We start from the raw sequence: 12,024 nt of genomic DNA, 5'->3' as shown, positions 1-12,024 counted from the left end.
GTTCAAGCCTAAAAGCACTACACATCCTAGGAAACAACATGCAAAACAAAACAAAAAATGCTTAAAACTTCAAGAATTGCCTCTGAGATGCAGTCATTTCATTCAATTCAGGAAGTAAACAAAAAAAAGCACTACGGTGAAATAGGACCTATCGCAATGATTCTTTGCCTCTATACATTGAAATTAACCCCCGACCCTGGTGTGAAGGTCAGAAAAGGGACTGTTCTATAACTGTCCCTGTATTCTCCTCCCTGAATGATGATGGCTCTCTTTCCACTCTCTCTCCCCTCCCTGTCCCTTTGTTCCTCAGCAATGGGTTATATACCAGGATTATATAATGCACCGCCTCCATATTGACTGCCAGTACAGTGTGTAGCTCACTAGCGAGCAGTGTAGAGTGCAACTAGCAAAAAAGCTTTCTTTATAAAAGGACAGTAGACTTCTGTAGCTAACTGAATTCCACACACATAATTCTTTGAACAGCAGCAGCAGTGTTCTAACTCAAGCCATGCCACCAGTAAAGCTTGAGGTATCAGGTAAGGTTATTCTCCTCTTTAATGGTTAATCCTATATCTTGTTATTCACTTTATCCATAACCTACAGCTACATATTACTTTTGTATCCTAGGCTACAGCTGAATATGACCGTTTTTCCTTAGGCTACAGCTGTTGGCATATTAGTTGTTTCATAGTCTACATATTCCTGCATATTATAGCTGCATGTGATTGCTGTTTCCTAGGTTACATATTACTGCATATTATAGCTGCATGTGATTGCTGTTTCCTAGGTTACATATTACTGCATATTATAGCTGCATTTTACTGTTGTTTCCTAGGCTACATATTACTGCTTATTATATCTGCATTTTACTGTTGTTTCCTATGCTATATTACTGCATATTATAGCTGCACGTGACTGTTGTTTCCCTCTGTGGGTGTGTATCCTGTCCTTACTAAAAACAGTTGGCAAATACAAATGGTAGTCTGGAATAGCCTGCTTGACTGAAAGATAAGACATGTTGGTCATAGAGACTATAATAATGCTGGCTGTAAAGTATGTTTACTTTCTTGTTTGCAATGGGAGCATACAGTGCCTTCAGAAAGTATTTATTTTTCCACATTTTGTTGATTTACAGCCTGCATTTTAAATTGATTAAATTGGAATTGTGTGTCACTGGCCGACACACAATACCCCACAATGTCAAAGTGGAATTATGTTTTTCTATTTATTTTATTTTTTACAAATTCATTAATAACGAAAAGCTGAAATGTCTCGAGTCAATAAGTATTCAACCACTTTGTTTTGACAAGCCTTAATAACTTCAGGAGTAAAAAATGTGATTAACAAGTCACATAAGTTGCATAGACTCATTATGTGTGCAATAATTGTTTTTAACATGATTTCTGAATGACTGCCTCATCTCTATACCCCACACATACAATTATCTGTAAGTTCCCTCGGTCGAGCAGTGAATTTCAAACACAAATTCAACCACAAAGACCAGGGAGGTGTTGCAATTCCTCGCAAAGAAGGGTACCTAGTGGTAGAAGGGTATGAATAAAAAGGTATACCTTGAATATCCCTTTGTGCATGGTGAAGTTATTAATTACTCGTTGGAATGGTGTATCAAAACACCCAGTCACTACAAAGATACAGGGATCCTTCCTAACTCAGTTGCTGGAAAGGAAGGAAACCACACAGGGATTTCACTATGAGGCCAATGGTGACTTTAAAACAGTTACAGAGTTTAATGGCTGTGATCGGAGAAAACTGAGAATGGATCAACAACATTGTAGTTACTCCACAATACTAACCTAATTGACAGAGTGAAAACAAGGAAGCCTGTACAAAATACAAATATTCCAAAACATGCATCCTGTTTGCAACAAGGCACTAAAATAATACTGCATAAAATGTTGGAAAGCAAATCAATTGTCGTAAATACAAAGTGTTTTGTTTGTGGCAAATTCAATACAACACATTACTGAGTTCCACTCTCCATATTTTCAAGCATAGTGGGTGCTGCATCATGTTATTGGTACGTTTGTAATCGTTAAGGACTGAAGAGTTTTTCAGGATGAAAAATATAAGGAATGGAGCTAAGCACAAGCAAAATCCTAGAAGAAAACCTGGTTCAGTCTGCTTTCCACCAGACACTGGGAGATGAATTCACCTTTCAGCAGGTCAATAACCTAAAACACAAGTTCAAATCTACACTGGAGTTGTTTACCAAGAAGACAGTGAATGTACCGGAGTGGCCGAGTTACTGTTTTGACCTCAATCTGCTTGAAAATGGCTGTCTAGCAATTATCAACAACCACCTTGAAAAATATAGTACAATGCAGGTTTGTAAATCTCTTAGAGATTTACCCAAAAAGACCCAGAATTGTAAACGCTGCCAAATGTGATTCTAACATGTATTGACTCAGGCATGTGAATACTTATGTAAATCACATTTATCTGTATTTCGTTTTCAATAAACGTTCATAACATTTCTAAAAAACTGTTTTCACTTTGTCATTATGGGGTATTATGTGTACATGTTTTTTTATTTTTATTTTATCTATTTTGAATTCAGGCTGTAATGCAAGAGAAATATGGACTAAGTCAAGGGGTATGAATACCTTCTGAAGGATATGTTTTAAACACTGTCTTACGGTATGCTTTAATGCAGAAACATCTGTTGATGGAATAGAATATAGGGACGGGTACATTATAGAAATATTCGAATATCGGAAAACTTGTGAGAGAATAATTTTTTGTGCAAAAATAGCGGTTCTGTGGGTGTCAACAAGTAGGCTGATACTTTATACCCTATTTCATAGCTTAGGCTGTAAAGTCCAATATGTATGTTCAATACATTAAATAGGCTGAATGCTTAATGTGGTTAATTTCGCACTGGTTTTTAGATTCCCAAAATAAGAGCTAAGACCCTAATATTGGTGTTAATCAAATCAAATTTGTTACATGCGCCGAATACAACAGTGAAATGCTTACCTACAAGCCCTTAACCATGAATGCAGTTTTAAGTAAATACCCCCAAAAAAGTAAGAGATAAAAATAGCAAATAATTAAAGAGCAGCAGTAAATAACAATAGCGGCGCTATAAACAGGGGGTACCGGTACAGAGTCAATGTGCGGGGGCACCGGTGTCGAGGTAATTGAGGTAATAGGTACATATAGGTAGAGTTATTAAAGTGACAATGCATAGATAATAACAAAGAGTAGCAGCAGCGTAGAAGAGGAAAACTGCAAATAGCCTGGGTAGCCATTTGATTAGCTGTTCATGAGTCTTATGGCTTTGGAGTAGAAGCTGTTTAGAAGCCTCTTGGACCTAGACTTGGCGTTCCGCTACCACTTGCCTTGCGATAGCAGAGAAAACAGTCTATGACTAGGATGGCTGGAGTCTTTGACAACTTTTAAGGCATTCCTCTGACACCGCCTGGTATAGAGGTCCTGGATGGCAAGAAGCTTGGACTCGGTGATGTACTGGGCGGTACGCACTACTCTCTGTAGTTCCTTTCCGGTCGGATGCCGAGCAGTTACCATACCAGGCAGTGTTGCAACCCGTCAGGATGCTCTCGATGGTGCAGCTGTAAAACCTTTTAAGGATCTGAGGACCCATGCCAAAACATTTCAGTCTCCTGAGGGGGAATAGGTTTTATCGTGCACTCTTCACGACTGTCTTGGTGTGCTTGGACCATGTTAGTTTGTTGGTGATGTGGACGCCAAGGAACTTGAAGCTCTCAACCTGCTCCACTACAGCTAGTCGATGAGAATAGGGGCATGCTTGGTCCTCCTTTTCCTGTAGTCCACAATCATCTCCTTTGTCTTGATCACGTTGAGGGAGAGGATGGTGTCCTTGCACTACACTGTCAGGTCTCTGACCTCCACCCTATAGGCTGTCTCATTGTTGTCGGTGATCAGGCCTACCACTGTTGTGTCATCAGCAAACTTAATAATGGTGTTGGAGTCGTGCCTGGCCGTGCAGTCATGCGTGAACAGGGAGTACAGGAGGTGACTGAACATGCACCCCTGAGGGGCCCCCGTGTTGAGGATCAGCGTGGCGGATGTGTTGTTACCTATCTTTACCACCTGGTGGTCCCTCATCAGGATGTCCAGGATCGAGTTGCAGAGGGAGGTGTTTAGTCCAAGGGTCCTTAGCTTAGTGATGAGCTTTGAGGACACTATGGTGTTGAACGCTGAGCTGTAATCAATGAACAGCATTCTCACATAGGTGTTCCTTTTGTCCAGGTGTGAAAGGGCAGTGTGGAGTGCAATAGAGATTGTATCATCTGTGGATCTGTTGGCACAGTATGCAAATTGAAATGGGTCTAGGGTTTCTGGGATAATGGTGTTGATGTGAGCCACTGCCAGCCTTTCAAAACATTTTATGGCTACAGATATGAGTGCTATGGGTCGGTAGTCATTTAGGCAGGTTACCTTAGTGTTCTTGGGCTCAGGGACTATGGTGGTCTGCTTGAAACATGTTGGTATTACAGACTCAGACAGGGAGAGGTTGAAAATATCAGTGAAGACACTTGCCAGTTGGTCAGCGCATGCTCGGAGTACACGTCCTTGTAATTCGTCTGGTCCTGCGGCATTGTGAATGTTGGCTGCGGAGAGCGTGATCACACAGTCATCCGGAACAGCTGATGCTCTCATGCGTGTTTCAGTGTTACTTGCCTCAAAGCGAGCATAGAAGTTATTTAGCTTGTCTGGTAGGCTCGTGTCACTGGGCAGCTCTCGGCTGTGCTTCCCTTTGTAGTCTGTAATAGTTTGCAAGCCCTGTCACATCCGACGAGCGTTGGAGCCGGTGTAGTACGATTTGATCTTAGACTTGTATTGATGCTTTGCCTGTTTGATGGTTCGTCGGAGGGCATGGTGGGATATCTTATGAGCTTCCGGGTTAGAGTCCCGCTCCTTGAAAGCGGCAGCTCTAGCCTTTAGCTCAGTGTGAATGTTGCCTGTAATCCATGGCCTCTGGTTGGGATATGTACGTACAGTCACTGTGGGGACAACTTCCTCAATGCACTTTTTGATAAAGCCAGTGACTGATGTGGTGTACTCCTCAATGCCATTGGAAGAATGTGCTAGCAAAACAGTCCTGTAGTTTAGCATCTGCTTCATCTGACCACTTTTTTTATAGACAGAGTCACTGGTGTTCCAGCTTTAATTTTTGCTTGTAAGCAGGAATCAGGAGGATAGAATTATGGTCAGATTTGCCAAATGGAAGGTGAGGGAGAGCTTTATATGTGTCTCTCTGTGTCACGTCCTGACCAGTAAAAGGGGTTGTTTGTTACTCTAGTTTGGTCAGGGCGTGGCAGGGGGTGTTTGTTTTGTGTGTTTCGGGGTTTTTGGTTTATGTTTTCTATTTCTATGTGGGTTTTCTAGTTTTTCTATGTTAGTTTTGGGAACGACCTCCAATTAGAAGCAGCTGGTTGTCGTTGCTTCTAATTGGAGGCCATATTTAAGTGGGTTTATTTTCTCTTGTGTTGGTGGGTGGTTTTGTCATAAGTTTCGTCTACTGAGGAGGAAGAAATATCGGACCAATACGCAGCATGGTAAGTGTTCATACTTATACTTTTATTGAAACGTGAACACTGAAACAAAACAAGAAGACAAAAAACAGTCCCGTAAGGTACATGGACTATGCATGGAACAACCACCCACAAACACAAGAGAAAATAAACCCACTTAAATATGGCCTCCTATTAGAAGCAATGACAACCAGCTGCTTCTAATTGGAGGTCGTTCCCAAAACTAACATAGAAATAGAAAAACTAGAAATAGAAAACAACATAAACCAAAAACCCTGAAACACACAAAACAAACACCCCCTGCCACACCCTGACCAAACTACAATAACAAACAACCCCTTTTACTGGTCAGGACGTGACACTGTGTGTGTAAAGGTGGAGTAAAGGTGATCTTGAATTTGTTTTCCTCTGGTTGCACATGCTGATAGTTACAAAACAAACTGTGTGATGGGCACTTATTCAAATGGAACATAGGTCTCTAAAATAAACAACAGATGCTCATTGAAGTTCTGTGTCCATACCTGTAAAGACGTCATAGAACCACATCAGTTAAATTAGTGAAAGAATTTCAACATGTTTTTAATTCTTTGTGAATTGCAGTATGCTATTTATTTATTTAAAAAACTTGTTTAAAACTCGAAAGGATTGTACTCTTTTTTTTTCTTTTTTTTCTAAATCTTTTTTTGTTGTAAATCTTTTCTTTCTTTTTTTTGCCTCAAATGACATATCCAAATCTAACTGCCTGTAGCTCCGGACCTGAAGCAAGGATATGCATATTCTTGATACCATTTGAAAGGAAACTCTCTGAAGATTGTGGAAATGTGAAATTTATGTTGGAGAATATAACACATTAGATCTGGTAAAAGATAATACAAACAAAAAAACATGGGTTCAAAGCTGTTTGCAAAGCTCTCATCAAGACAAAGGGTAGCTACTTTGAAGAATGTAAAATCGATTTTGATTTGTTTAATACTTTTGTTTACTATATGATTCCATATGTGTTATTTCATAGTTTTGATGTCTTCACTATTATTCTACAATGTAGAAAATAGTAAAAAATAAAGAAAAACCCTTGAATGAGTAGCCGTGTCCAAACCTTTGACTGGTATTGTATGTCAGGTTTATAACCAGTCTGTAGAGATATTTGATGCAGTTTAGCAATGTTAAAATTTTAACATTTATCTACAAGTGAAGCTAGGTAATGGCTGCAAGGGTCAGTTGTAACAACTTGTGAGAAAATGTTACAACTAACCCAGAGTAAAACTGGATGTTTTTGGTACGTTTTCTTTTACTTTCAGCATGCCTAGATCCAGTGGTGTGAAGTACTTGTCACATTCGCCTGAAGAATGGGACCAAGGCGCAGCGTGTGTATCGTTCCACATTTTATTATAACTGTGAAACTATGCAAGACATACAAAAAACTACTAAACAAAATAACAAACCATGACGAAGAGGTGAAACATACACTACCTCAAAACAATCTCCCACAAAACCTAGTAGGACAAAGAACAACTTAAATACACTGCTCAAAAAAATAAAGGGAACACTAAACTAACACATCCTAGATCTGAATGAATGAAATAATCTTATTAATTACTTTTTTCTTTACATAGTTGAAACCACACTACAGGCTGATCCAACTTTGATGTAATGTCCTTAAAACAAGTCAAAATGAGGCTCAGTAGTGTGTGTGGCCTCCACGTGCCTGTATGACCTCCCTACAATGCCTGGGCATGCTCCTGCTGAGGTGGCGGATGGTCTCCTGAGGGATCTCCTCCCAGACCTGGACTAAAGCATCCGCCAACTCCTGGACAGTCTGTGGTGCAATGTGGCGTTGGTGGATGGAGCGAGACATGATGTCCCATATGTGCTCAATTGGATTCAGGTCTGGGGAACGGGCGGGCCAGTCCATAGCATCAATGCCTTCCTCTTTCAGGAACTGCTGACACACTCCAGCCACATGAGGACTAGCATTGTCTTGCATTAGGAGGAACCCAGGGCCAACCGCACCAGCATATGGTCTCACAAGGGGTCTGAGGATCTCATCTCGGTACCTAATGGCAGTCAGGCTACCTCTGGTGAGCACATGGAGGGCTGTGCGGCCCCCCAAAGAAATGCCACCCCACACCATGACTGACCCTCCGCCAAACTGGTCATGCTGGAAGAGGTTGCAGGCAGCAGAACGTTCTCCACGACGTCTCCAGACTCTGTCACGTCTGTCACATGTGCTCAGTGAGAACCTGCTTTCATCTGTGAAGAGCACAGGGCGCCAGTGGCGAATTTGCCAATCTTGGTGTTCTCTGGCAAATGCCAAACATCCTGCACGGTGTTGGGCTGTAAGCACAACTCCCACCTGTGGACGTCGGGCCCCCATACCACCCTCATGGAGTCTGTTTCTGACCGTTTGAGCAGACACATGCACATTTGTGGCCTGCTGGAGGTCATTTTGCAGGGCTCTGGCAGTGCTCCTCCTGCTCCTCCTTGCACAAAAAGCGGAGGTAGCGGTCCTGCTGCTGGGTTGTTGCCCTCCTACGGCCTCCTCCACGTCTCCTGATGTACTGGCCTGTCTCCTGGTAGCGCCTCCATGCTCTGGACACTACGCTGACAGACACAGCAAACTTTCTTGCCACAGCTCGCATTGATGTGCCATCCTGGATGAGCTGCACTACCTGAGCCACTTGTGTGGGTTGTAGACTCCGTCTCATGCTACCACTAGAGTGAAAGCACCGCCAGCATTCAAAAGTGACCAAAACATCAGCCAGGAAGCATAGGAACTGAGAAGTGGTCTGTGTTCACCACCTGCAGAACCACTCCTTTATTGGGGGTGTCTTGCTAATTGCCTATAATTTCCACCTGTTGTCTATTCCATTTGCACAACAGCATGTGAAATTTATTGTCAATCAGTGTTGCTTCCTAAGTGGACAGTTTGATTTCACAGAAGTGTGATTGACTTGGAGTTACATTGTGTTGTTTAAGTGTTCCCTTTATTTTTTGAGCAGTGTATGATCCCCAATTAGAGACAACGATGACCAGCTGCCTCTAATTGGAGATCATCGCAAAAAAACAACAAAAATACAGAAACTAGAACCCCACATAGAAATACAGAAACTAGACAAAATCCCCTGTCACGCCCTGACCTACTCTACCATAGACAATAAAAGCTTTCTATGGTCAGGACGTGACAGTACTTAAGTAAAAATACGTGAAAGTACTACTTAAGTAGATTTTTTGGGGGTACTTCACTTTACTATTTATATTTTGTAGGCTACCATAGTGGAAACAGGGTCTTCATGGATGAACAGAAGTTGTCAGTATCTCTTTAGGGCATCTGATTTATCCACTGTGCCCACTGTGCCCACCTTTCCAGCTGCCTCCCAGGCCACCTTTCCAGCTGCCTCCCAGGCCACCGCTCCAGCTGCCTCCCAGGCCACCGCTCCAGCTGCCTCCCAGGCCACCGCTCCAGCTGCCTCCCAGGCCACCGCTCCACCGCTCCAGCTGCCTCCCAGGCCACCGCTCCAGCTGCCTCCCAGGCCACCGCTCCAGCTGCATTCCAGGCCACCTATCCAGTCGCTTCACATGTATCAGGCTGTGGCTGGGAAACACCTCATTACTCTTCTGATTTCAACAAAGTTGAAATTACAGCAAGGGGTAGGAAGAGGAGAAAATGGATGCACCCGTCAAGGATGCACTGGAAGAAGAGAATAAAAAGTCAAGCACTCAGAAGGCAAACATGTACATTGCCCTGCCTAAAAAACAGCTGGATAGAACCAAGCCAAGACAAACCACTCTGAACAACAACAACTGTCCTGCCTAAGAAAAAAGCCAAAACAAAGTACATTGAACCTGAAGATTCAGATTACTCCAACGAGGAAAACTTGTAACTATTCCAAGTCCAAGGAGGTCTACATCTACCTATTAAACACAAATCTAAAAGGTTGAATTTGAATATGTACATATAAATATATGGATGAGTGTTGGCTGAGGGGCATAGGCAAGGTGCAATAGATGGTATAGAAAACAGTATATACATATGATATGAGTTATGTAAGCTATGTAAACATTATTAAAGTGGCATTATATAAAGTGGGCTGCATTGTTTAAAGTGACTAGTGATCCATTTATTAAAGTGACCAGTGATTGGGTCTCTATGTAAGCAGCAGCCTCTCTAAGTTAGTGATGGCTGTTTAGCAGTCTGATGGCCTTGAGATAGAATCTGTTTTTCAGTCTGTCGGTCCCAGCTTTGATGCACCTGTACTGACCTCGCCTTCTGGATGGCAGCGTTGTGAACAGGCAGTGGCTCGGGTGGTTGTTGTTCTTGATGAGCTTTTTGGTCTTCCTGTGACATAGGGTGCTATAGTCGTCATGGAGGGCAGGTAGTTTACCCCCGGTGATGCGTTGTGCAGACCGCAGCATCCGCCTTGCGGTTGAGGGCGGTGCAGTTGCCGTACCTGGCTGTGATACAGCCCGACAGGATCATCTCGATTGTGCATCTGTAAAAGTTAGTCAGGGTTTTGGGAGACAAGCAACATTTCTTCAGCCTCCTGAGGTTGAAGAGGCGCTGTTGTGCCTTCACCACACTGTTTGTGTGGGTGGACCATTTCAGTTTGTCTGTGATGTGTACTCCGAGGAACTTAACTTTCCACCTTCTTCGATATGGATAGGGAGGTGCACCCTCTGCTGTTTCCTGAAGTCCATGATCATCTCCTTTGTTTTGTTGACGTTGAGTGAGAGATTGTTTTCCTGACACCACACTCCGAGTGCCCTTACCTCCTCCCTGTAGGCTGTCTCGTCATTGTTGTTAATCAAGCCAACTACTGTTGTGTCTTCTGCAAACTTGATGATTACGTTGGAGGCGTGCATGGCCACGCAGTTGTGGGGGAACAGGGAGTACAGCAGGGGGCTGAGCACACACCCTTGTGGGGCCCCAGTGTTGAGGGTCAACGAATTGGAGACGTTGTTTCCTACCTTCACCACCTGGGGTTCGGCCCGTCAGAAAGTCCAGGGCCCAATTGAACAGAGTGGGGTTGAGACCCAGGGCCTCCTGCTTGATGATGAGCTTGGATGGAAATGTGGTGTTGAATGCTGAGCTATAGTCAATGAACAGCATTCTTACATAGGTATTCCTCTTGTCCAGATGGGATAGGGCAGTGTGATGGCTATTGCATTGTCTGTGGACCTGTTGGTGGTATGCAAACTAAAGTGTGTCTAGGATGGCCGGTAAGGTAGAGGTGATATGATCCTTGACTAGTCTCTCAAAAGCACTTCATGATGACAGAAGTGAGTGCTACGGGGTGGTAGTTATCTTTGCCTTCTTGGGTACAGGAACAATGTTGGCCATCTTGAAGCATGTGGGGACAGCATACTGGGATAGGCAGCAATTGAATATGTCCTGTAAACACACCAGCCAGCGGGTCTGCACATGCTCTGAGGACATGGCTAGGGATGTCGTCTGGGCCAGCAGCCTTGCGAGGGTTAACACATTTAAATGTTTTACTCACGTCGCACATGGAGAAGGAGAGGGGGTGGTGCAGTCCTTTTTAGAGGGCCACGACGGTTGCACTGTATGATCCTGTGGTGGCTAATTTCTCTATGACCAAATGAGGAAAGTTACAAACACAACAGTCTGAGTTAAACTACATCTTTAATAATTAAGATACTTTTGCAAAAGCACTTTGACCTTCAATAATGCACTCTCGAATGAACCATTGAAAAAGGTGATTACATAATGGCTACTGAGACATTTTATAGCAACGATCCACCCCTTCAGCGTACATGACGAACAACAGATCCCAGGAACAGTTCACAAAGGTTAAGTTTAGTATGAAAGACATCTATAAAACATAGCAGACAGCAATTGCTATATCAACAGTGTTCATTGTATAGACCGGTGTCTGGTCTCCCTAGAACCGTCCCTCCCTGGTACGGTATAGTACAAAATCACCATCTCATCCAATGGCATATATCAATTGTCAACTCTAGATACTCCCATCTCAAGTAAACCCCCTCTTGACTCCACTCCTGGACAAGCTCACCGAGGGGAGTGACTTGCGCACAGACATTGTGGAGACAAATAATTGGTTCCCCATTAATCATGCCATCCCTTCACATGGTTTAAGAATAGGTAAAAAGACACATTCACATATGAAGAAAATGTTTCATTCTGTCCTCCTCCCTGTCTGATATTCTGCATAGCAACAGAGACATGTAAAAAAACAGTCTGACCCCCCAGCTAAGGGAAACGTGCAACTGAAAGACACCAGTCCAAAGAGTCCAAAGGACACTTTCTAATGACAAGTATCTCACATAAGCATATTATACAAATAAAACATCTTAATTATCTATGTTACCCAACTAATTCTGATTCATCCGCTACAATCCTCAAATCAAGGCAAAGAAGGTGTTTAGTTTGTCTGGAACTTTGACGTCGGTGTCCGTGACGTGGCTGGTGTTCTGTCTCCTAGAGTTGAACGTACTTTGGTGCGAA

The 12,024-nt window shown here is 43.0% G+C and overlaps 1 protein-coding gene across 3 annotated transcripts in view; it reads left to right on the top strand.

Moving 5' to 3' along the window:
- The first annotated feature begins 344 nt into the window (after window positions 1-344).
- LOC115154949 (beta,beta-carotene 9',10'-oxygenase) overlaps window positions 345-12,024 on the top strand; it is a 110,864-nt gene continuing 99,184 nt past the window's right edge. For all 3 annotated transcript variants that reach the window (XM_029701683.1, XM_029701682.1, XM_029701681.1), the window contains exon 1: window positions 345-536. In XM_029701683.1, coding sequence (XP_029557543.1) covers window positions 509-536 — 28 coding nt within the window. In that variant the 5' untranslated portion in view covers window positions 345-508. The remainder of the gene's footprint in view (window positions 537-12,024) is intronic.

This window comes from Salmo trutta, chromosome 19 (genome assembly GCF_901001165.1).
Source record: "Salmo trutta chromosome 19, fSalTru1.1, whole genome shotgun sequence".
In the NCBI taxonomy this organism is placed as follows: Eukaryota; Metazoa; Chordata; class Actinopteri; order Salmoniformes; family Salmonidae; genus Salmo; species Salmo trutta.
Note: the sequence above shows the minus strand (reverse complement) of the source record. Positions and strands in the feature narration are given on the sequence as shown.